The following is a 27,243-nucleotide window of genomic DNA, read 5'->3' as shown; positions in this document are numbered from 1 at the left end:
CAGACCTGCTGCTACCACCATCACCAGTGGCATCGGTTCGAAACCTTCACCTTCGGTCCAGGACACCATCGTCCTTACGGTCACACAGGTTGCCAACCTCAAAGACGTCTCAGACCTCGTCGTCTCTCGCCTCCTCAACACAGTCAGTTGCCAGGTCCCATCCATTCGACTGCCACGATATCCCTCTTCTCCCCCTAAACAGCCCCCACTCTATTTGAGATCCTCATTGCCACTGATGTACAGGGCCAACTGCAATGCCTTCCTCATTGGGGTCCCCGATTCCCCCTCCTCCCCTCCAGCCCACCCTCCTTCCTAGATGTGCAAAAAGATCTTCCTCAAACATGAAGTTTGTAGCCACTGCCATGCTCAAGAAGTTCCAGAGGCTCCCTTGTACTTCTCACAAAGATACAATCTCCTCTGTTTAGTATTAAAATCCTTCACAATCTGGCACCAACCTTCCTACCTTGCCAGGCTGAGTACCCATTACAGCCTAACCCAAATGGCCCACTTGTTCTTTTCCCATGCCACACCAGCTCTTCCTCTTCTCTGGGTCCCAGGATCCCCAGCGCCCTTCAGAGTTCAGCTCAAGAACAGTCTCCCACAGGAGATCACTGGGATCCCTCCAGCTGCTGGTACTCTTCTGGAAATGTGCCCTATCCCCCACCCCCACTAAAATGTTAGTGAGTTTCTTGAGAGCAAGACCGTCTCCTTTTTATCTCGGGGTCGCCAGCACACAACTCAGTGCTGAGCACACTAGAGGTCTATTTGTTGAAGGAATACATTTTTATCTCATCGCTCCTCTGGTCAAATACGTTGATATTGCTACCGAATCCTCACCATACAAAGATGTATATTCGTCTTCTTGAAGGGCTTCAAGGCCTCTTCCAACCACATGACCCCACCTTACTCAGCCAGACTCGTTTCCCTCTAGAGACAATCTCGGACTCATGAACACCCCACACATACAAAGACCGCTCTCCTCCCTCCCCTACCACCTCGAACTCTGTAAAATCTCGGTTTCACTGACCACGAGAGCTACTGCTAGAAGTAGTTGGTGTTATCTCCATTTTACAGTTAAAGTAACTGAGGCAAACAGAAGTAAAGTGACTTCCCAAGATTACATAGCTCGTAGGGACCTGAAACTGGATTTGGATTCGGGTCTTGCGGATCCCAAGGCCGGCACTCTGCCTGCCTAGGCCTCTCGTGTCCCTTCCACGCATGTACTCTACGTGCATGGTTCCCTCTTCGCATCAGTGCTGTATGTATTTATGGGAGAATGCATTCTAGGTTCAGGAGGGTGGGGAGATATTCTGCCGTTACCTGGCTAATTCTTGGCAATATCACTACAGACTCACCAATATAAAGCTATCGACTACATCTGAATGTGGCTGCTCCCCTGGGGAGCATGAATGCAGATTGGTTAGGAGGGGGCTAAGAGGGGGACCTCCACTAAAAATCTCTTTCCCTAAGTGACTGGCACTTTTCAGCCTGCCTGTCGATTTTTGGTGCTAGTGGAAATTCATCAAAGTTTATCAGGTGCCATTTTTGAAACTATGAGGAGCTCTCCAACTGTGAAACTATCGTGCGTTTATATATCACGAATAGTTCTTGTCTAAGATGTCTCTGTACCCAACATCAAGCTGAGCCGGGGATATTGGCAGGGAGGTCCGTTTTAATTACAGGAGAGGGAATGGAGATAATTTTGGAGCAGGGTGTACTTTGGAAGGATACTCCAGTACAGGACCCCACCCACCCCCACCCCAGCAAAATGCACTGAAAAGTATACTTCAAAACAACTTATTTTTATGAAGCTTGTGTTAGAGGTCTCCAGCAGATGCAAAGTTGTGAAACTCTTGGAAACTTGCGGGGTTTATTTAAAAAAAAAACAATCCTATGCAGACACAGGGCAAATGTCATGAGAAGTGGGAAAAGGCTTTGGGAAAAGGACAAACATGGCTACAAGTTCCTTCTTTTCAGACTTAAGCCAAGTAGAATGAAACAGAAAGCCAAGGACAAAAGCAAGTTTCTGCTTTGTCCACAAATGATGTAAAAGGGCAAAGGAAGGAGAAAGAGGAGGGGGAAGAAGAGGAGGAAGAAGGAAGGATGGAAGATGAAAAAAGGGGGAAAGGAGAGGGAATGGGGAGAAAGGAAGAGCAGGAAGATGAAGAGGAGAGGGGAGGAAGAGGAAGGAAAGGAAGAAGGAAGGAAGGGAGGAAGGGAAGAAAGAAGGAAGGGAGGAAGGGAGGAAGGGGGAAAGAAGGAAGGGAGGAAGGGAGGGAGAGAAGGAGGAAGAAGGGAGGAAGAGAATGGAGGCAGAAGAGGAAGAAGATGAAGAGGAGAGGGGAGGAAGGGAGGAAGGAGGAGACAGGAAGAGGGGAGAGGAGGATGAAGAAGGGGAAGAGAGGAGGAAGAGGAAGCACATACTAAGTGTTGAAGAGAGTGCTCAGTTCAATGGGCAAATGAAAAACCAAGAGTTTCAAAGGACCGACAACGGCCTCAAGGGCGTCCATCCCTGTGCTGCACCATGTTCCCAAACCCAGAATTATTATTTTTTTATGTTCTATGGAACTTGTTCTTTTCAAACTGAAAGAGCCAACTAGGAAAAATCTAAGGCAAAATTACTCATCTGGGACCTTTCTTACAGAAGGTGACACCAAATTGTAGCTCAGCATCTGCAGGGTTCTAGAACTTCCCAGATGGATCTTTCTTTCAAAAATTTCACGCGGGTGCTAATAACGTTAAGCCAGTTACAATTTAGGTAGCTCACTGAAGGGAGGCTGTTTTCATATAGGAAAAGTATCAGCCACAGAGCCGAGCTTTCGTTCCCTGATTTGGGACGGCTTCCTGGGCAAGGTTCTCAATATGGAGGCTTGCTTGTTTCCTAATGTAGTGGTGGGAACTGGTCGGGACACAGATGATCGAGTGATTCCCAATCCCAAACTAAATGATGTAGTTAACAGACAACCAGGTGCTAAAAAGAAATGCAGAGACATGTTTTCACTCTGTCACCCTAGTGAGGAAGGTCTTCCACTGGCTGGCTCCAGCCTCTTTTCCAGATTTCCTTCCTATCATCACTCCCCTTTACACCCTCATACTCTGGTTAAAGTGGCCTGCTAGGTGACCCTCCCTTGCCCCTTCTGTGCTTTCTCCTAGGCCGGCCCCTCTCCTGGCCGCCTTTCCTCCTTAGTCCACGGTCCGGGGACTGTCTCCCACGTGAAGCGTCTCCTGATTCTTTCCACCTCTCCTCCCCCATCCCCACCTCCACCTTGTCCTCAAAATACTCCTGACTTCTCTGGGACCAGATGCGCATGATGTTCCATGGCTTTAATGAGCCCAAGCGTCTCCCCACAAAACAAGCTCATCTTTTTAACAGGACTATTTTTCTGGAGAGCACCCCAGAATCCCAGTCTCACAAAATACATGAGATTTGCCTGGCATCTCAAAGGAGGAAAGAGCAGAGCACAACATGGCGCCAACGAAGAAATAACTGGAGACCAGCCTACAAGAAGTCCGTGGATGGGCTGTGATGGGAACACCTACCCCCTAAGTGGATAGATTTGTCAAATTAAGCATACGTTATATTCTCTGGTTGGGAGAGAAGTGCCTTGGGGATGAGGACAATTCCGTATGGGTCTGTCTCCAGCCCGTAGCACCATAAGTTGTCCAAATGGATTACAAACTGTGTGCGTTTGGGTTGCCTAAACAAGCAGACCATGGCCTCGGGGTTAGTAACCTAATATTCTATGGACATGGACTTCCTATATACCGCTCTGAGGGCTGAGCTGTTCTGGTCCCGGAATGCCAGGGACAAAGTCACTCTGGTACAGGAACCATGGGAAAGATGTCTTGTCTGAGACTGACTTGGCCATGTTTTCAGGGCCCTCTTGCCTTACCACTGAGCACCTATGCAGTGTTCTCTGTTCAGTGTCTGGTGGTAGGCACTGGGGATAGCATCAATCCTAATCAATCCTAATCCCTGCCCTCTCCCCAGAGTAGCAAGCCTGCCAGTTTGCATTGCCTGGATCTCCTGCACCTTCCTGCCCTAAGGCTTATGGGTATTTCACAAGTATCAAACATCTCCCCAACTTGCTTCCCAACTTTACTTCTGGCCTGTGCCTCGATTCTCTTAGCTCTACCTCACTTTGCAGAATCACATACTCTCGAGGGCCAAAGAACACAATGAAGACTAAGGGAACAGTTCAGAGAGGGGAAAGTGAGCAGCCAATAGAGAAGGTCTTGAGATGGCAAATGAAACTCCAACTTCCCAACCCTGTACCTCCCCAACCAAAGCCACAGGGCCAACATATTTGAACTCATGACCGATCAGCCAGAGAAACTCGGAACAGATCAGCAAAGCAAGTACCTGTGGAACCCCAAGAAAAAGTAGAGAACAAAGAAAAACTTCTTTTCTAATCCAGCAAGCCCTCAAGCTAAGTGATTGGTAGAGAGACACTGGAGATTTGGAGGCTGGGAGGAAAAAAGGAACTCTCCAACCTAATTAAGTGTAATGGAGGCCTGCCTTCTGGCTTCTAAGTGAATTTCTGAAGGACTGAGAGGAAAGTTTTTATCATTACTAAACTATTTTTGCAATCAATAGGCGCCAGTTCAGAAAATTACAATACATGAGGGGAAGCAAGAGTGTCCGGAGCAGAGAAAGAGAGAGCAGAGTTTACATTTCCCCTTCCTCAGAGATTCTGAGATTTGCTGCTGCTTAATGAAATTCCTTATTATGCATTATTTCATCGTGGATAGCTCAGAATTCTCTTTTGGGAACATCTATGATTCCATGTGGAGCGTCAGAGCACTGGGTGCTATCAGTCAGCCATCACAACCCAAATTTAACTGTCCCAACTTCTTTGAGGTGCCTCTCCCTTCCCCCAAGCTTCTGACCGGTCCAGACCATTGTGCTTTGGACTATGGCTTCTATTAGGGGACTCCTCATTTCCACACAACTTTGATTCATCACACACAAGGCAGCTAGAAATAATCTAAGAAAACCCAAGGAAGGAACAAAGGAGTAAGATGGGTTCCATGCTTGTCATTGTAAAGATGGCACTACAGGAAGTTCCCAGACCAACAGCAGACAGACATGGAGAAGGGGCCTCATTCTAACCAAGCTATTTACCAAAGGTCTTCTCCAATGCAGCAGAGAATGGGGCCTGGAAACCGCCTTCGAACCAACCTGATTTTCACAGATCCCTAACCTGCTTGGTCAGGTTCAATCTGGCTATGTGTTGGGTAGGGTCCATCTTAAATGATATCTGTGCACAAAGAGAACTTAGAAGAGAACTTAGTGGCAAGCAGCAACTCGCTTTCCCCAAACAAGAAATCCCCATTTCCTCTAGGGAAGGGCTTCTTCAACTTTTTCCATCATGACCCCTTTTTGCCCGAGAATTTTTATATGACCCTGGGTATAGAGGAATAGGAAACAGATATGCAGAGCAAACATTTAATGACGATTAAAAAGTTCTAACTTCACAACCCCCACATTCACTTATGAGACCCCATATGGGATCAGGACCCACAGTTTAAGAAGCTGGACTCTGGGGTGCCGACAAGATTGTTAGCTCACCAGATCGACGTATAAAAAGCTTTGTTTCCATTAAATGTGCAGTAAAGCCTTCATAACTGTTTAATCTTTCTTTTAATTTATCTTCAAATGGCACAAAGGACATTCCCCATAGCAGTGCTTTTGAGAAGCAACCTTCCTGAGGCCAGAAACTATTTTACTGGCCTGAATTGATGATTTATTCTTATGTCCTCCGTCAATGAAATCCAAAGAAGCATTTGGGTCACGCTGCCCTCTCACTTACGCCTCCCCAAAATGCTGTTCAGGATTTGTTTTATTACAGTTACTTAAATTTCAGTCTGTTTGGAGAGCCCCAGCCCCAAGGATCACACACACCCTGGACAACTGCAAAGCTAGAACAGGCGATCAACGCCAAGGGCGATCTCACCGCGATGCTCAGAAACGGTCGGCCAAACGCCACAGCTAAACACAAACGATGTTTAAAACAAACCACCTCACACACCAGGACGAGACACCAGACAACAAGAAAACGGTACGAGAACGAGTTACAATAAAGCCTGTTACTGAAGTGGTGCCCATGATCTCAAACATTCCTTAATCTGATCCACAGCGCGCCTCAGTTGTCCTAAGTCTGGCATCAGACAACGGGAGGCCCGTGGAATACCACCAGACTTCAGCAGCTGGGGGAAGGGGGACGCTCTGGCAAGAAAGCGGCCAAAAATAGCAAAAAGAGGCAAGCAGAGGCAAGGAATGGCAGCTAATACACAGTGATTGGCTGGCTCCCAGAAGGGAAGGAATGAGGAGAAGATCTAGATGCACAGGAGAGAGAAGTTGAAACAGAAGAAAGAATAAGAAAGGTCAGAGAATAGTGGGAAGGAGGCAACAAACAGCAAAGGCAGGGCTGGGGTGGGGGAGCAAGGGACCAGGCTGATGGGTTGGAGTTCTGAGCGAGGCCCTGGGAGCCATGACTGACATTGATACCGACGATGAAAAGGGGGCCCAGCACGGCAGAAGCCAAGCAGCCTCTCAGGAGCTCAGAGGGACTGAAAGGTCTCAGTTTCGGGGAAGTTCTCTTCTGAGAAACTGAAGAGGAACGATCGAGCAGGGCCACTGCAGTAAGGGCCACGAGGGGTAGTAGATTCAGGCAGACAGATTGGGGGAAGGGGTGCTCAAGGATGCAGAGCCCTCAGAAGAGACACATTTGCCTTAGGCAGCTGGTGGCACTACAGTGCAGAGAAGCACTGGGCCCAGATTCAAGATAGCCTCCTAAGTTCTAACCATGTGACACCGATCAAGTCACTCTGAGCTGACCTGGGGGCACTCCCGGGTGGCTGCTCAATCAGTGACATTGCAGAGATCCTTCATGCTTTGCAACAGAAGGGCTCTGCTACAGCTGTAGGCCTCTTGGCTCCCCAGCCTTCGGGCCCCCAGCTCTGAAATGATCTTCCTCTTTGGAAAAGATCATTTCCATCTTAATATGGTGCTTGACACACAGAACATGCTTCCTAAACACTTGATTCTTTCGTGTCTTTTGTTTTTAAATCCCCAGGATTCCAAATATAAGCTTCCCCTGTCCTGCACACTAAGCCCTCCCCTCCCTTGCAACAAAGAAAAAAGGCAGCTTGGCAAAACTAACACATCACCTAATTATGACGGCCCAGGCAGTGCTCCCCCACCACAGACCCCCTCATCTTTTCATTGGGGGACAAGCAGAGTTATTATACTATTATATTATAATTATTCATTAATATCAATTATAATATGTTATATATTACATATAATCTATTAATATACTATATATTACCTATATAATATCAACATATGTTGTACACATATAAATTATAATTAATAGTTATTATAATGTTGAAATGATCTTTTCCTGGAGGCGTCCTGAAAATAGAGAAATACCTGGGTCAGATTGTTCCTTAGCTTACTCTCCTTACACAGTAGGGAATATCTTATTTTTTGAAGAAACTGAGATGCTACAATTTTCCATTCATATTTATAGCCAGCATTTATAGAGAATTTTAAACTTTGCAAAGTGCTATACAAATATGATCTCATTCAATCTTCATATCAACCCTGGGGTATAAGTTCCATTATTATTCCCATTTTATAGATGGAAGGAAGCTGGGGTTAAACAGAGGCTATGTGACTTATCCAAGTATCAGATCTTTCCTGCCTCTAGGCCCTTCTACCCACCACACCATAGAGGCCAAGACACAGACAAAATGGAGCATCAGAGAGCAAGTAGCCCAGGCAGGAGGGCCTGGATTTCAATCACCCTGCCTCTGCCATATCCGGGCTGACTGACCCTTTGCCCACCACTTACCGCACTGATAGAGGGAGCGTCCTCACTGGGACCTCAGGATTAAACACCAACCCAAAAAAGGCCGAGTCAAATAACAAATGGCTCAGAACACCCCTGAACTCTGCCGGGGCGGGGGGTGGTTGCGATCCCTGCCAGGCTGCAAGCTGTTCCAGTTGAAGCACTGCTAGGACCACAGGAAAAGGGAGTGGATGGCAAGCCTGCAGGACCTCGGGATGAAATAATAATGGCGCTCTGCAAAGTCACCAGATCTGGAGCCATGTGTCTGTCTGTATTTCCCTCTCCAGTTATCCAAACAAAACACATCAGAGTTTACCTACTGCTGCTAGGTAAACAGCCCGAGATAAACTCATCTTTATAGGCATCTTCCAGCCTGAGACTTTCCCTTCTGATTCACTGTCCTGGTTTGACCTAAGCAAGGATAAGAAGTCCACAAGCTTACATGCTAGAAACAAGTCTATGGCCACTCATTTATAAAAACAGCCAGTGTCTTAAAGGGTCATGATGAGCAAGTGCTCAAAAAAGGCCCCCTGGGCTTATACCCCAAAGAGATACTAAAAGAAAGGAAAGGGACCTGTATGTGCCAAAATGTTTGTGGCAGCCCTGTTTGTAGTGGCCAGAAACTGGAAACTGAGTAGATGCCCATCGATTGGAGAATGGCTGGGTAAATTATGGTATATGAATGTTATGGAATATTATTGTTCTGTAAGGAATGACCAGCGGGATGAATACAGAGAGGCTTGGAGAGACTTACAGGAACTGATGCTGAGTGAAATGAACAGAACCAGGAGATCACTATATACCTCAACAACGATATTGTATGAGGATGTATTCTTATGGAAGTGGATTTCTTTGACAAAAAGACCTAACTCAGTTTCAATTGATAAATGATGGACAGAAGCAGCTACACCCAAAGAAAGAACACTGGGAAACGAATGTGAACTATCTGCATTTTTGTTTTGCTTCCCGGGTTATTTTTACCTTCTGAATCCAATTCTCCCTGTGCAACAAGAGAACTGTTGGGTTCTGCACACATATATTGTATCTAGAATATACTGTAACCCATTCAACATGTAAAGGACTGCTTGCCATCTGGGGGAGGGGGTGGAGGGAGGGAGGGGAAAAATCGGAACAGAAGTGAATGCAAGGGATAATGCTGTAAAAAATTACCCTGGCATGCGTTCTATCAATAAAAAGTTATTAAAAAAAAAAAGGCCCCATCCAGCCACCCTCCTGAAGGCCACTGAGAGGGAGATGGGCAACTCCTTCGTCTCTGCTGGCCGGCCTTCAACTAGCATCTTGAATGCCTGGCTCCGTTTCTTACACCAAGCTGGAAATGAAAGAACCTCCATCTACAATTCCAGTGATAATTCAGAGAGCAATGGGAGCTTCTGCACACCTTCAGGCACTCCATAAACAACAACCAATCTTACTTGATTACTAGCACATCACATTGTGGGATTCCAGTCAACTGGACAACCCAGCATGACAACAGTATTTATTTTCCAGAGGCGGGGTACTGGGACAAGATAGGATGTCTCCTAATACTCTCATCTGAAACAATGGAACTCCAAAACACAATGTTCAATAAAGTAGAAAACTGATTACTTAGAGAAAAACTCTTTATTTAATCAAAATTATTGGGAAAAGTGGAAAGTCATCTGGCAGAAAGGAGGCTTAGCCCAAATCCTTTACACCATATTCCACAATACCTTTTAAAAGGATACATACCCTTAATATTAAAGACCAGACTATAAAAGTCAGAGAAAGAGATCAGATCCTGCCATAGACATCAAGAGGCACCATATTCTTAACCAAACAAACGACAGAGGTACTGACTTCTATACAGACAAAAGTAAGGTAGCAAGGAGAAGAAGGGAAGTGTAGAATGGGGGACAAAATCTTGGGATCAGATTTCTCTGATAAGGGCCTGGTATCCAAGATGTATCAATATTGAACACATCTAGATCTAGCTCAATATGACCATGAGTCATTTCCCAGATATGACTGTAAGCCATTTCCCAAAAGCTAAATGGTCAAATGATAGAAATAAGCAGTTCTCAAAAGAAGAATAGCAAAGTATTTACAACCATGTGAAAGACAGTCCAAATCACTGATGTGAAAAATGCAAATCAAAGCAGCCCTTAGACCCCACAAATTGGCAAATGTGACAAAAGATGGGAATGGCCAGAAGTTGTGGGGGTCATGGGAAAGCATCACACCAGTGCATATCCGGTGAAGCAGTGAGCTGATACAACCATTCTGGAAAGCAATTTGGACTTTTGCAAATAAAAGAACTAAAACATCTATATCTTTTCACCTAGATATACTAAAATTATACCCCAAGAAAGTCAATGATAAGAAAAAAGTCACCATACATGCAAAAACATTTACAGCAATACTTTTTGAAATAGCAAAGAATTAGAAACAAAGTAAATGTCTGTTAACTAGAAAATGCTAAACAAATTTTGGTACATGAATATAATGAAATATTAATATAATATTCCCTTGTTTTCATAACTCACACTTTGTTCAGCTATTTCCCAATCACCAAGGAGCATTTATTTACAGTTCTTTGCTACTTAAAAAAAGCTGCTACTATAAATATTTTTTTAATATTCCCTCTATCTCTGCCCTTCTTGGACTATACGCCAAAAATGGTATCATGGAATTTTAAAGGGTATGTATGTTTTAATAACTTCTTAGCATAATTCCAAATGATTTTTCAGAATTATTGTCCAACTTCATGGTTCCACCAAAAGCGTATCAAGTGTAGCTATCTTGGCACATTTCCTCCAACATTTAACATTTTCATCCTTTTTCATTTTTCTCATTCTTATGAGAATAAGTTGAAGCCTCAGAGTTATTTTAATTTACATTTTTAGAGACTTGAAGCATGCTATTATGATGCTGATGGCTTGTAGTGTTTCCACTTCCTATCAAAAAAGAATGAATTTAAAAAGAATGAGGCAGAAACTGTTTCAGCCTTCTGTAAGAATGAATATATTCACACAAAAATATTTATAGCAGCTCTTTTTGTAATGATAAAGAACTGGAAATTGAGGGAATGTCCATCAATTGAGGAACAGCTGGACAAGTTGTGGTACATAATTGTAATGGAATATTATTATGCCATAATAAATGACATACATAATGATTTCAGAAAAACTTGAAAAGATATGAACAGATGCAAAATGAATGGGGCAGAACCAGGAAAACATTGTACACAGTAAAAGTGATTCCATCTGATAAACAACTGTGAATGATTTAGCACTACAACAACCCAAGACAATCCCAAAGGGTTCATGATAAAAAAAATGCTATCTTATCTCCAGAAAAAGAACTGATGGGAATCTGAACTCAGACAGAAGCCAACTATTTTTTACTTTCTTTTTTGTTCTTGTTTGAACAAAACAAATTTTCTTCCCCCAAAATGACGAACATGGAGATGTTTTTACATGACTGCACATGTATAACCTGTATCAGACCAAGAGCCAAGAGGGTTGTACATAAGAACTCCCAAAAGGCAAATAGAAAAAACTCCAGATGAATGAGGCAAAATTACAAAGAACACTTTCAAAGACACCAAAGAAGAGCTGTGAGAAGACCCTTCCCCAGCCCCAAGCCTATCCCTCTGCACAGTTGTGTGATCCTTAAGTGTGGTATATATTTTCAGACTTTTTAATTTTACTGATCAATTATGCCAATTTCCCCCTTTATTTTTGTCTTTAAAATATTTGTCATCTCCAAGATGACTCCGAGAGGAGAGAGATATTGAAGAAAATTATAGCAGTGTAAAAACACAAAATATAGCAATAAAATTTTATTAAAAACACTTTGCCTTCATGTTCCCATAATACATATACATATATCAGCATTTTTCAAAGACTCCTATTAAATATTCAAAATACATTAAGACATCTCCCACTCTCAGATACATAACACATGGATTTATATTTTTTCTTTTTCTCTAATCAACAGTACTTTATTTTTTCCAATTATATTTAAAGTTCATCTTCAGCATTCATTTTTGTAAGATTTTGAGTTCCAATTTTTTTTGCCCTCCTTCCTTTCCTTCTCTGCTCGCCAAGAAAACAAGCAATCTGATATAAGACATATAGATATTTCTATACATGCATACACCCAATCATTTTGAACACATTTCCATATTAGTCAACATATTTATATTGAAAAGACAATTTCAGTCCTTAGATTGTTTGAAAAAGTAGGTCCTAAAAGCACATTTGGGGAGGGGGCTCATTAGGCATCCCTATGGATTACCTGGAAGGAATCAGCATTCACTAACTGATCCAATTCCTCTGAGGATGATACACTTGGCTTATCTTGATTGAGATTTCCAACACAACCTAACCTCTCCCTCCACCTTAGTCCAATTTCTAACACTACTGACATTTACTTGTGTCCTTGTCTCAGTCCAATCACAGCAGCAAATCTTTATGGAGCCCCTCATATTTGGAAGCTGTAGGAGCAGAAAGGTTGTGCCTGGACCATAATGAGCCCTTAATGAATCCTTCATCTCATTTCTAAAATAACTACATTCCTAAACCTACCTTTCATTGATTAAAGATATCAGGTTCCCTCTGGGCAATGAATGGTCCATCACGTCTAGGTGGGTAAATGCCCTGCCAGAAAAGAAATAAAAAATTGAACACCAAAATTAACACAATTTGAAATGTCACATTGTCACTCTTACCATCTTACTTATATAACTAAAAAAAGCAAAGTTGTTCTCATGGAACCCGTCATATTATGAAAATAAATTCTTCTCTTAAAGAAACTGATCAAAATACAAGAAAAAACCCCTCTGGCCATAGTCCATATGTCAAACTGGCATTGGGACTGACTGTCCCCTGACCTCCACAGCCCATCTGCAATCTCCACACCCTCCTCACTTCCACCAAAGGCTATGGAAAATAAATTCAGGGAATAACTAATTATTTTTGCCATAAGAAATGATGAGTGCGATGGAGCCCCAGAAGACTCCTATCATTTAATGTAAGTGCTCCCCAAGCTGAGGCCACCGAAAATGCTTCTAGGGGAAGTGACTCCCATGCCCACGACATTTCGTTTTAAAGCAATTTTAAGTACAGCTGAAGCTGCTGTTCTTCTTGAGTATCTCTATTGTAGCAGCCACACTCACTTTCTGGTTGAACCAGAAATGGTTAACCGTCAATGCTTTCAGACTTTTCTGAGTGTCCGAGCAGCCTCCCATGCTTCCTTGGGCCAACCAAAAGAACCTAACTTTTCAAGTTATCAGAGTTGCAATGCTCTCGGGTTTTCTCTCCAATACCAACTTCAGCCACAGGATCTGAGTAGGACAAGAGGTCAGAAGTCATCTGTTCCAGGCTTCTTAAAATTTTTTGCCACTCACAATCCCTCTCGGTTGGAGAAATTTTGACATGATCCCAGTTATATGGGTATATAAAATAGGTACACAAATCAGACATTTACTGAGAATAAAACCAAATTTTGCAAGCCCACATTCAGTTACCAGATTCCAAACGGGGTTGCGGCAAACTAGTTTAAAAAACCGGGCCTTACAAGTGTCCCCTCTATAACCCTCCCTCATCAAGGGGCCACCCAATCTCTGCCCCTCCAGGAATGTGTGCTGTGAGGTTCCAGTTGTGCAAAAGTCCTGTCTTCCACCTCTCCGCAGATCACCTAGTTGAGGCCCTGGCACCAAGGTACCACCCACAAGTATAGTCTGTGATCAGATATAGAGAAAGCCAGAAATGGAGAAGCTCTCTCAGCCCAGCCACAGAAGAGAAACACGAGCCCCACAAAGAAGAGGCAAACACCTGACCGGGGTCACCCAACAGCACATGGGAGAAAGAGATTAGAGGTCCCGATGTCTTCACAGCAGCAGGCCAGACCTTTTTCCACTTTACCCATACTGGGGTCAGCGCCAGCCCTCATCCCACCCCACCACATCCCCAAGTAAAAGCTGACTAAATGATCTGAAGAAAAAACCCTAAGCAGGACAATATAGAGAAGAAAAGCTCAATCAGTATGCTTCTAGAACTCAAAAATACTGGAGAAAGTCATGTGCAAATGAAAGCCAGCAGGAAATCACAAAGTCTGCGAAGTTTACAAAACCAGAACTTTAGTCTTCCTAAAACAGTTTGCTTTATATAAGTCCTTTGTGTTTTCCTTTCCAGAAGTGCCCATAAACTCACCTGCCCAATGTCCAGGATCCCTAGAGGCTTCTGCCTGGTAAGCGGCTCACACTTCAGGCCCTCACAGCAAGGAGATAATAGCTAGGCCATTCTCCCAGGAAGGAGCTTTTCCCCAGGGACGGATCGGAAGTGAGAAGGTTACAAGGCCAGTTCTTTAATAGAAGCAAGCAGAAGAGCCAGGGCATGGCCCGATAACCACAGGGGCCCAGGCCAGCCCGAATACTGACTCTCTGTGGCCGCTTCTTCTAGGAAGGTTTCCCCAGCCTTATAAGGCCTACCGGGCAAGAGATCGATTTTGGTCCCTAACAGTTAAGGCTTCATTCTACATTATCAAATGGTCTTGCTTCCTGGGGCTAATGACACAAAAGGTATCTGTCCTCTGTGTTACAAGTTCAAACTCCTTTTTAAGTGGGGCTACAGCATGGCAATCATCTTAAGAAAATGAAGAAGTCAAACAAAGAAAATCTGCAAACTGTGTGAAAAGCAGAATGCAGTGAATGACATCTTAGAAAACGCCAAAGAGCTCTTGACCCATCCGGGCACAGTGTGGCAGCCACACAACGGGCTCAGCCCATGGCAAAGGCCCAGCTCTCCAAGACTCTCCTCTGGGAACATTTCATTATCTCAGTACAAAGGAGTTCAACCCCAGAAAGACCCTGTTTGCAAATCAATTCACTATGGAGGGCCAGAGCTCTCCAGAGCGAAAGAGGGCAACAGGGTCAAGGAAAAGAGCACAAAAGGAGTCTAATTCACTAGGTGAATTCAACATGGTACTGACTTGAAAGGAAAAGGCCAAAGTTCCATTTAAAACTGTGCCCCTTCCCCCCAAAAAATAAATGTAGCCATGAACAGCATGGTGATCTCCAACAGAAAAGATCCTTTTCTAGTGGGGCGGAGGGGCATGCGTGCTACTTTCACCCTGGAGGAAACAAGCATCGACATTTGGACACAGAGAGATAAGGGACAGAAAGCACTTTGAACCTCAAAGTATTTCATTAATAAAAAGTAAACTCTTGGTATCCTTCCTCTGCATATGGTGTCATCATTTAACTAATTAGCAAACAAGCCGGGAAAAAAAAATAAAGCTCTGTGGAGCAGTATATTTTGATTTCCGGCAACCAACAAGACATATTAGTAGCTTACATTCATATAATGATGTATATTCACATAGGCAGATTGGTGTATACACACACACACACACACACACACACACACACACACACACACAATGTAGCACATTCAGGTGTGTAAAGTCCTCCACATACACTATATCTGGGGCAGAAAGGTATTTTAAATTCACTAGAGGTCCGGTGGAGATTTAATTTTGTTGTTATTGGGTTGTTCAGGTGTTTTCTATTTTTTGTGATCCCATAGACCATTCTATCCTCCATTATCTTCCCAAGTCTGGCCAAGCTTCTGTTTGGTGCTTCCATGACACTCATCCATTTCATCTCTGCCTTTTCCTTTTGCCTCCAATCTTTCCCAGCATCAGGGTCTTTTCCAATGAGTCCCATCTTCTCACTATGTGGCCCGAGTATTTAAGCTTAAGCTTCAGTATCTGACCTTCCAAGTGAACAGCTTGAATTAATACCGTTAAGTATTGATTGATTTGATCTCCTTCCTATCCAAGGAATTCACAAAAGTCGACGCCAATATCACATTTCAAAAGTGTCTATTCTGGAGCACTCAGCTTTCCGTGACACAGAAAATTCCAGGTGTAGAAACTCCCTCTCTCAATACACACTGGCGCTATCTGTAATAACTTCGTCTCAGAGAAGTACCTAGAACCCTATTTGCCGAGGGTCGCCTAGCCAGCCTGCCGCAGGCCCAGAATGCCTTCTCCCACCTCCCTTTAACCTTGTCAGACACCCCTTTCTCCTTCAATATACAATTCAAATATCACCTAGTGTGAGAAGCCTTTCCTGATCTCCCCAATCTCTAACACCCACCTTGCTACCTATTCTCCGAAGTAACTTCACATTGAATTACCCTTAGACTATACTTAGGCTTCTGTTGCTTCAAATACTAGAATGTGACTTCTTGGGAGAAAAAAAAAATTCTTTTTTTTTTTTTTTTGCACTTATATCAAGAGGGCTTAGCAGGAGGCTTGGCCCTGAGAGGGCACATGGTGAGTACTTGCCAATCAAGTGCTAGAAATAAACTTATAAAGGACGGAGGATTGGTGAACAAGAAGGAATAGATAAATTTGGTCTGGAGAGCATCTGAACCCAAGCCTCTACCAATTCTGAGCTCAGACCCTTTCCCGCATCCCCATGCTATTTGTCATGGCTCTTCTGAACAGGCATTTCATTTATCAGGCAGCTAAGTAACTAAAGTCAACCAGAAGTGACTGGAATCATTTAGTTTGGACTCAGCTGTGTTCCCAGCTCTAGCCACAGAACAAAAGTCTAAATCCACGTGAAAAGAAAAAAAGGTCAAGATGAGAAGACAGAAGCAATTCTGCTAAAGTAATCTAGGTCCCCCAAACTCTCATTTCTTGATCAACAAAGTCAAGGCATTTGCCTCGCTCCATTTCTTGGAGCCAAACAGCCGCCATCTCGAGGAGGCTCGGAAATCTCCTCGGCGGGCAAACAACATCCCTGGGCCAGAGGCAGAACAGCCGCTGCCAAGGGCAGCAGGGAAACAGGAGCGCCGGGCTCTGCTGATGGTTAGTGAGTCTAAGAGAAAAAAGTCAAGTCTACCAAATCTTTAAAAATAAAGAATAATGAAAGACTAAAAAATGGTATTATATTACCTAAAAAAAAACAGCAAGAGTTGTGGAAGTTGAGAGAGAGAGGGACAGAGACAGAGAGAAAGACAGAGACAAAGAGACAGAGAGATAAAGAGAGACAGAGTCAAAGAGACAGAAAGACAGACACAGAGACAGAAACCAAGTCAGTGAGAGCCAGAGACCAAGAGAGCCAGAGATAGAAGAGAGACAGAGACAGAGAAAGATAAAAAGACAGATAGAGACAGAGACAAAAACATAGTGATGAAGATGAGAGAGACAGAGAGACAGATAGCAAGATAACGAGAGAGACAGGGAAGGAGAGAGGAAGGGAGAGGGAGGGAGAAAAGGAGGGAGAGAAGGAGAGAGAGACAGAAACAGAGAGAGACAAAGAGAAAGACAGAAACAAACAGTGAGAGAGAGACAAAGAGAGAGATAAAATTCAGGGAACTTGGCAAGAAAAAAGCTAAGTCAGAGCCTCCTCGAAACCATCAGTGGGGGGACCTGGAAGGAGGCAGAGTGGTAGAATGGGACAGATACCCCAAGGATTAGTGTCCAGTGCCTCCCCACAGCATGTGGCCTCTATCTCCCTCCATACCCACCCACGTGATGAAGCAAGGGCCCTTGGGAATGCTGGAGTAGCTGGACCCGATCAAACTGTAAGCAGAAGTCAACACTAGAAACAACAGTAATAGCTTGAAGCCTGGTTTTTCCAGCTCTCTCAAGATGAGTAGAAAACAATGGGAAAAAAAGCTGGGTAGTTTTTTCACCTCCTCCCTCAAAGGAAAGCAAACCAAAACAGCAACCACTGATCCACACACTTTCTTTTGTCGTCTCTAGAAAATCAAGAGGCCGGTCTTGGCCATGGGCCCATGGTTTCCCTTCATCTCCTCATCTCACGGCATTCTTGCAGGAACATATGAGATGATGTACGTAAAGTGTTATAGCGAGCCTCGGTGCAGCGCAAAAGCATCAGCTCTGGTTATTATCACCATCAGCTCACAACTGTCCGTCTGCATCACAGCCCGTCTTCCCAGGCACACAACTGAGAAGTGGAGAAGGCATGAGATCCTGCTGCAGCTATTGTGGGGAGGAGGGCAATAAAACAGCCTTTAGTCCTATGGAACAAAGGAAAGCTTCAAGGCCCTCCTCCAATTGGTGGCTCCTCATTTGTGACATGTGATGAGAATAAAAGCATTTATTTATGCCAGATGTGACAGGGAGTGCATTCGGTTCAGTGTTTCCCTTGGAGTCACCACCAATCAAAGCAGACAACAGAAAGATCACCGAGGTCGTGGAGAAGTCGCCCTGCACAGAGGGCATGACAAAGAAGGATCCCCGACAGACTGTGCTCCCCCTTCCCCTCCCAAAGGATCGAGCCCTGAATCCCACCAGGCCCCATGTGGGGCATGGCTCCCAACCATTTCTGCATCATGGGCCCCCGGACATGCTGGTAAAGCCTGTAGACACCAAACAGTGTTTTTAAGTGTAAAATAAAAGACAGAAAAGAACCAATCATGCAGAAATACAGTCAGTACAAAAGTTTTAAAAAAACAAGTTCCCAGGTCACAGTTTAAGAAACCCAGTTCTAGAAGAATCAACTTAAAACATTCACATTGAATAAAAAATACACATTGTGCTTGCACTTGGGGTGACTGAAAGGGAAATCCTACGTCCGGGAGTTCCTTAAACATGAAAAGTTATGAAGCAATTTTACTGCGCTGTACTGATCTTCAATTTAAGTTTGTGAAAATCATCTTTAACAAAAAGGACAAAACAAGGTGCCCACCGCACAGGTTAGGAGCCACAGATTCTTGGGCACCTGTGGGTCCATGGCGGGCACACACTGCACACGGACGACATGAGCCGGACAGAGGATTGAGGAGGAAGAGAAGCTACAGCTGGGCCACGTCTGGTAAACTCCCCAGTGTTTTCAATGATCCCAAAGTGCTCAGTGCCGAGAACACCTACTGTCTGATCAACAATCTTCAGGCAGTTCCACGAGCTCGGAAAAAGAGCACATGGTTTTGGGGCAGTGGGAAGATCCTCAGTGGGTATAAGGAGGCACAAACACGGTGCTGGGAACTGCTTGGATCAGAAGCTCAGCCCTCAAGGTACCTCCCAATCAGGTCTCTCTTTTGTGCACTTGAAGTGCCAGCCAAAGTCAGCCACGACCATTCCCCATCTGCTCTGTCCCCTCCTTCAACCATTCCCATGAGCCTCCCCAACACTTGGCACAGCTCCCCCTTTATCCTGGCCCCAGAGACTTAGCATCTTCCTCTGAGGCACAGCTCAGAGAAAGAGACAGAGACAGAAACAGAGACAGAGTGAGAGAGACAGAGGGACAGTGAGAGAGTGAAAGGGATAGAGACAGAGACCGTGAGTGACAGAGACACAGACAGAGCGAGTGAGAGACAAGAGTTAGAGAGAAAGTGAGAGACAGAGACAAAGACACCGAGGGAGAGACAGAGAAAGAGAGTGAAACAGAAAGACAGAGAAAGTGAGAGACACGGAGACACAGAGAAAGAGACAGAGAGTAAGAAACAGAGACAGAGACACAGTGAGTGAAAGACAGAGACAGAGACAAAGAGAGACAGTGAGAGAGTAAGACAAAGAGACAGAGACAAAGTGAGAGACAGAGAAACACACAGAGAGACAGAGAGAAAGTGAGAGACAGAGAAACAGTGAGAGACAGAGGGAGAGTGAGAGACAATGAGAAGCAGAGAGTGAGAGACAGAGACAGAGAGTGAGAGAGAGACAGACAGTGAGAGACAAGAGACAGAGAGTGAGAAAGACAAACAGAAAGAAAGAGAAACACAGAGACAAAGCGCGTGACAGAGACAGAGACACAGAGAGACAGAGAGTGAGAGAGAGAGAGAAAGAGACAGAGATGGAGAGTAAAAAAGAGTGTGAGATAGAGACACAGAGAGACAGAGAGTGAGAGAGAGACAGAGGGAGAGTGTGAGAGAGAAACAGTGAGAAGAAAGACAGAGAGAGACAGAGAGAATGAGGGACACAGAAACAATGTGAGAGAAAGGGAGAAGAAGGGAGGGAGGGAAGGAGAGAGAGAGAGAAAAAGAGAGAGAAACATTGAGAGACAGAGGGAGAATGAGAGAGAGACAGAGACAGAGAGGCAGAGTGAAAGAGAGAAAGAGACAAGAGACAGAGAGAGAGACACACACAGAGATAGAAACAGAGACAAAGACAGTAACAGAGAGACAGAGAGAATGACAGACAGAGACAGAGAGAGAGACAGAGGGAGAGTGAGAGAATGAGAGACACAGACAGAAACAGAGTAAGAGTCAGAGAGAGACTGAGAGAAAGAGAGACAGAGAGAGATACAGAGAAAGAGAGAGAAGGAGGGAGGGGAGGGGAGAGATGAGGGGGTGCCCAGAAAAGTGAGATTTTATACTTACAACTTTGCCCTTTCCCACTGCAGTCCTAGGGGGTTGCCGAGCCCAGGTCCCAAGGAGGCTGAAGCTGGCTGCCACCACCCAGGGGGCTTCAGCACTTCTGACCCTGCCAAGGTCAGACACCCAGAGCCAAGCAGCAGACTGTACAATACGCACAGCAACAGGCTGGCCTCATTCTCACCAGCCAATCGGTGCAAAGAAGTCCTTGGTTACTTTACCTCTTCCCTGGCTGGGGGAGGTTTTGTACATCGGTTTTATCCCTTCAGAATTAGGGTTAGAAGTTCTAACCTCACTTTGACCCCAGTGTCCCGATGCTGACCTTGGTCCTCTTGCCCTGATGCTGGCCCCATGCTATGGCTGACAGGGGAGCTTCAAGTCAAGGTGAGGTCACAGCGTGAATCCTCCACTAAATCCGGAGGACTCTAACCTGAAGATAGTCCCCAAGGCCCCTGACATCAACACCTCCTTGGAAACAATGAATCCACCCAGCACCCTCGGCCAATTTCGGCCAGCCCGAACCTCCCATGAACCTCCTCCTCTTTAAGCCGACCTCCTTTTGTCGGGGTCGCTGCCACATCTTGCTAGGACACACATCCGATGCTCTCGGTCCCTTTTTCCTTCAAACCCTCCTGCTTTCCTTGGCTTTTGTGGCACTAACTTAGTGCCACTATCCCAAGGTATAACAGTGACCACAGGCCAGGAATCCCAAGAAGACAGATCTGAATATAAGGGGAAGGTTCCTACAGACTAGGGGTGTCCAGAAATGAAACAGGCAGTGTCCAGAAACACCACAGAACCTGCCCCTTGCTTACAGCAAAGGCTCGCTGGAAAATGTCCTAGAGCAGAGGTGTCCGGTCACTCGAGTTTGGCTTCATATTCAGATGTGACTGGGAAATGTTTAACCAAAAATAATCCATATACAATTGAACAGAGATCGCATTAATGCAGAGTTCTCTTAAGTCAATACACCCTTCAAGGACCTTCATGTACTCAACTGTACATACGGCCCTTTTTCTATCAGTTTTGACAATGGACCCTCCTGTCCTAAAGGAAAGTCACAGCCATGCTGTGGGAAGGAACATACAGAGAGGCTCCTTACTAGAGCAGGATTCTAACTCGATTCACCACTCAGATTTTCTCTTGCTGCCTTGATCCTAGCCTTCCTCAGGAGATCCAGAGGCTAGCCTTCTCTCCTACAGGCTCCCTTCTACCTGGCCTCCTGCAGTAGTTCCCTCTCTTCTGAAAGGACAATGGCTCCCCGTTATATCCCCCACAATGTCTATCTAGCATAGGGCTGAGAACAATCAACATGGGACCCGTAGAGAGATGGAATCCACAAAGCATTCTACCTCGTACAATTCTGTCAAGCAAATATAATTTCCTGTCAGGACATACTGACAAGACCACCTTTGTGTTGGCGCCTGTGTGATCTACCAATATGGCTTTGGCCCCTCGGTCCAAAACTGACCATACACAGGTCAGAACTTGAAATCCCACCGTCAGAACCTCCTTCCTTTGCCACCACAAGGATTTGCCTTGGACATGCCAATATCTCTAAGAGGAATCAAGCAATAAGCATTACACAGTGCCCACTAGAGTGCCAAGCCCATAAATAAACGTTACATCAGTCACTCCCCCTGTGACTACCTTCTGAGAGGAAAACTGAAAGGGTTAGAAGTATTTTTAAGTACATTTTTACAGCCTCCCCCACAGACCTCAAGAACAGAAAGGCATGAAGAAAGATGAATTAATTAATATGGGAAACTAGCTGCTAAATAGCTAAGCTAGGAAAGGGTGGAACTCCAGAGTAGGGCTTGGGCCTAAAGAAAAGAAGCAAGGGACTGAAAACAAAAGAGAAGGCTAGCCCAGAATTAATTGGAAGGCCAGAGGAGACTTAGAGAAGTAGCCTCTGCCAAAGGCCTGTGAAAAATCACCAGATCTACAGAATGAAAAGGGCGAATAAAGTACCTGGGTCAGACAGTGATGATCATCTTCAACCAATTCCTACAGCCAGGACGACAGAACTGACTGGGAGGGTGTCTCTGCCCAGGGTATGGTAATGGAATTGTCAGCTCAATGCATTCAATGGCTGGTGTTCCCTAGATATACCTCAAATCCTCAAATTAATTGAACATATCCACTGAGTAAAAGATTGTGAATAAGACTACGACAAGATTGGGTGGGAGAAAAGAGGATTGTTGGAAAAGCTAGAATTGGTAGAATTGGGTGGGGGGAGCCCGGGATGGTGTGGGACTATGATTTCATGCCTTGGGTCTTAGAAAAAGAAAAATCTTTACAATCACACTCCCAGGCCCTTAAGATCCTTGATATTTGGATGCATTAGTGAGAAGAGCCCAACTTTAACTTAAAGTTCAAAGTAAAGAAATAGTCTAGCAAAATGAGAAAAACAAAAACAAACAAAAAAGAGCTTGAATATAAAAAGCTACCGTGGTAACAGGGAAGACCAAGATACAAACTCATAAGAAGACAACAATAGGAAAACAGATACAAAAACAAAACCTGCAAGAAAAATACTAACTGGACCCAAAATCAACAAGAATTCCTCAAAGATTCAAATGACATAAAAGTAATAGAGGAAAATTGGGAAAAGAAATGAGGGTGATGCAAGAAAATAATGAAAAGGGAATTAACAGTTTGGGGAAAATATTAATGAAAATAACACCTTAAAAACAAACTAATCCAATGATAAAAGAGGCATAAATATCACTTAAGAAAAGAAGGCATTTAAAAGAAGAAATGAACAAATGGAAAAAAGGTACAAAGACTCGCTGAAGAAAATAATTCCTTAAGAATTACAATTGTGCAAGTGGAAGCTAATGACTCCATGAAACATCCAAAAAAAAACCCCAAATCAAAAAAATGACAAAATAGAAGAAAATGTGAAATATCTCACTGGAAAAACAATTCACCTGGAAAATAGATTAAGGAGAAATAAATCCAAATAAATCCAATTTTTTAAAATTGGAACTATCTGAAAGCCATAGTCAAAAAAAGAACTTTGATAATGAAGAGGAAAAGGTTGGGGGAAATAAGAGATGGACAACATTTGAACCTCACTCTCATTGGAATTGGTTCAGAGAAGAAGGCACACAGATACACAAATACACACAACTCAGCTAGATATAGAACTGTAGTCAGAAGCAAAACATACTTTTGAGGAGGGACAGGATAAAAAAAGAAAAGGATAAACAGAAGTTAATAGGATGTAAGGAAATATACAGTTAGTAATCATACGTGTAAATATGAATGAGCTCACCCATAAAATGGAAGCAGATATCAAAATGGATTAGAAACCAAAATCTAACAATATGTTGTTTACAAGAGAAATGCTTGAAACAAAGACACAAAGAGAGTTAAATAAAGGACTGCAGTAGAATTTAATACATTTCAATTAAACTTACCAAAAAAAAAAAGGGCAGGGGTAGCAATAATGATCTCAAACAGAACAAAATCAAAGGGAAACTACATTTTGCTAAAAGCTACCATAGATAATGAAATGATATCAACATTTTTACATCAAGTTTCTCTGATAAAAGCCTTATTTCTCAAATATATACTGAGCACGAAGTGAGTCAAATTTTAAAAATAAAAGCCATTCCCCAACTGACAAATGGTCAAAGGATATAAAGAGACCATTTTTCAGAAAAACTCAAAACTAGCTATACTCATAAAGAAAGTCTCTAGATCAAAACTTCTGAAAACTATGGGTCACAACCCCACGTGGGGTCACGTAACTGAATGTGGGAGTTGCAAAGTTAAACAGTACATGCTTTATTTGTATACCTATTTTATATTATCTATATACCTGGAGTCATGCAAAAATTTATCAGGCAAGAAGGGGTTGCAAGTATAAAAAGTTTAAGAAGTCCTGCTCTACATCACTACTGATTGGAGAAAAGGATAAGTTGAAACAATTTTGAGATGCCTCATACCTATCAAAAATGACAAATGCTGAAGGGGATAAGGGAAAATAGATACACTCATATTGGTAGAATACTGAAACTGGATCCAACCATTCTGAAGAATTTTTAACCAGGACCAAAGGGCTATAAAACTCTGCACACCCTTTGACCCAACAATACCACTACTAAGTCTGTACAACAAAAGGACTAAAGAAAAAGGAAAAGGATGTAAATGTACAAAAATATTTACAGCAGCTCTTTTTGTGATGACAAAGAATTGGAAACCAAGGGAATGCTCATCAATTGGAGAAGGGCTGAACAAAGTGCAGCATGTGATTGTGACGGGAGTACTACTATACTATGGAAAATGACAAAGGGTATGGTGTTTTAGAACAACATGGTAAGATCTATGTGAACTAATGTGAAATGAGAACAATCACATCACTGTGCACAGTAACAGCAAAGCTGTCGTGATAATCACCTGTCAAAGACCTAGCTATTCTGCTTAAAACAATGATCCAAAACAGTTCCAAAGGACACATGATGAAAAAAAATCATTTGCCTTCCAAGAGGAGTGATAAGCTTGAAATACAATTGTATAATTTTCTCACTTTATTTTCCTTGATTTTTTAAAAAATATGACTAGTAGAGAAATCTGTTTTGCCTGATTTCCCAAATAGAATTGATTTATTGTTTGCTTTTTCAATGGATGGAGAAGAAGTGGGAGGGAAAAGAAATGAAATGGAACACAAAATTGAGAAAAAAAAACTTCAAAAATAAATAATTTTAAGGAACAAAATGTACAAAAGCTAGCTGAAGAAAATAATTCTTTAAAATTTAGAAAATTTGAAAAAGTATACATTTAAAAAGCCAAGCTAAAAAAATAGAAACATCAAAAATTAAAAGAGAAGTCAGTAAAATTTAAAGCTAAAAAATGGGGGTGGAATAAATAATTTGGGGGGGGGGTTGAAAAAGAAAAAAGGAAAGTAACTGAAATGACTCTTAATTGTGAGAGCTTCAAGAGAACTTGGATATCACACAGTCCATCATCTTCCTTCAAAATAGGAAAACTGAGGTCCATAGCAATAAAGTGACTTGCCCAAAGTTGCACAGAAAAGACAAGGCCAGAAACTAGACCTCTTGCCTCTGGAGCTGTCACCACTGCCCCACAGTGCCTTAAATCTCAGGTTAAGTGGAAATGAAGCCAATTAACATCAAAGCATGGATTTTCAGGGAAATGTATATGCATCTTTGTAGAGATGGCCTGGAATAGTGGCTATTACTTTGGGTTTCTTTATCAGGAAAATGTGGGTCCAAATCCTCTCTCTTAGAGTAGCCATGAATCTAGGCCCCTACTCAGCCTTTGCGTGGCTCCCGGTGTTACCTCAGGCTTATCTCCTAACCGACCGGGCCATCCCTACTGCTGAATTTAACCAGCTAGAGTAATCAATCTTTTGGTTGGCCTTTGGTTGACTGCCATGTATTTGTGTAGTGCTATCACAACAAGTCAACATCAGGTGAACACAAGGCCCTCCAGTCTTGGCTTGGGAGGAGGAGAGGGGGATGCTCCCCCAATATTTGCTTTCCTCTTCCTGTTTACTATCAACAAGAAAAGCCAGGCCAGCTTTCCTCTGAATCCTCCCTGGCCTGTCACAGTTCCCACATGATTTCCCAATTTAGCCTGAATTGGTCTAAAGGAAGAAAACATCTTTCCCTCCCTTCCCCTCCCCTCCCCATTAACTTTTAAAAGAAACTGCTCCCATTCATGCCGGCTTCTTCCCCCATGTAAAAGTCTAGCCTCTGGAGACCAAGCCCCGGCAGGGCTTTCTCTGGGCTCCCACAGGCAGCCGGTCCCCTCCTGACTGCTTCTCCTCAGCCCAACCCAGGTTTGGCATGGGTAGCAGAATGCTGGCTGCACCCTCCCCACCCCGCCCCACCCCACCCCCAGGTTCAAGCCAACCTTCTTTAACATGAACCCCATGAACATGATGAAGGGAAGGCTATGACGAGGAACCACAGCTGGCTCACAAGGTGGCACAATTACAGGACTGTTCAAAAATTTCTAATGCTATCTTTGTACTCTGAACTAATCAAAAATGTTTTGACCTTAGGCTGTTTTGACATAAAGCATATTAATGATATTTAAAGAGATTCAAATTGTTACATGTTTTTAAGTATGTTAATACATGTAGCTGCCCCTAACCTTTAACTTCCTCAATCGCTGGAATCTTTAAAAAAAATTAAAAAAATAAATACTAAAACTCCAGGACTGATTTCCACATGTGTAATATGTGCTCCATGACTTTCTGTCCTGGGGACAACTCACTCCGCCTACCTTCTGACTCCCACCCCAGGTGCTCGAGAGCTAAGAGTCTTGTTGGGAGGAGACACTGTGGCTGGCCATCAGACCGGGTCCCAAAGCACCAGGGCATCTTCTCATCCCACAGTATTCTAACGTGCGTTTCCCACCCCGCTCCCATCCCTAGGAGTCCAGCTTCAAATCCTCTCCCAAGGCTTCACCCAATAGACTGGCAGCCTTTCAGCTAGGGAAGACCATCACAGCAGCGCTGAGGCAATCTGGTTTTTGGTTATCCTCTCTCTCTCAGGAGCGGCCCAGCCTGCTCTAGCAATCATGTCTTCACTGATGTCTCTGCAACCTTGTCTTGCGCACAAGGCATCACTGGGAATAGCATGATTCAGTCTACTTAGGCCACCAGTACCCTTTGTGGTTGACCTCCAACTCTCCCGAGTCCCCGGTGCTTCACCACAATGCACACTCTTACAGCATCACCAAAAACATCCCGGTGTTAAAAACCAACAGCTATCACAGCATCAAGCAGTCCAAGATAACCAGATGTGCACACCTGACCTCCTCTGCGACAAACAGCTGCCTGGCGACGTGGAACACCTGGCCAAGACGACTATGCCAATCAACCCAAAGTGACACGCCTGACTACAGATAAGGTGTTTATCCGTTTTGTCCAATGTGGACAGTTGGATCCACCACTTTTTCATTACCATGGATTTTACTGAGGGGATTATCATTATTATGAGACTTAAGGATTTCAAAAGGGATAATACTTGCACTGCATTGGGGGGAGGGAACACGTGTGGCAAAGCTGA

The 27,243-nt window shown here is 43.7% G+C and overlaps 1 protein-coding gene across 1 annotated transcript in view; it reads right to left on the bottom strand.

Moving 5' to 3' along the window:
- The window catches only part of KLHL13 (kelch like family member 13), a 123,972-nt gene that overhangs the window by 65,857 nt on the left and 30,872 nt on the right, over positions 1–27,243 (bottom strand). Inside the window, exon 2 of the mRNA XM_051968978.1 lies at positions 12,431–12,502. Coding sequence (XP_051824938.1) covers positions 12,431–12,480 — 50 coding nt within the window. The 5' untranslated portion in view covers positions 12,481–12,502. The remainder of the gene's footprint in view (positions 1–12,430; positions 12,503–27,243) is intronic.

The sequence above is a fragment of the Antechinus flavipes genome, chromosome X (genome assembly GCF_016432865.1).
Source record: "Antechinus flavipes isolate AdamAnt ecotype Samford, QLD, Australia chromosome X, AdamAnt_v2, whole genome shotgun sequence".
Classification (NCBI taxonomy): Eukaryota; Metazoa; Chordata; class Mammalia; order Dasyuromorphia; family Dasyuridae; genus Antechinus; species Antechinus flavipes.
Note: the sequence above shows the minus strand (reverse complement) of the source record. Positions and strands in the feature narration are given on the sequence as shown.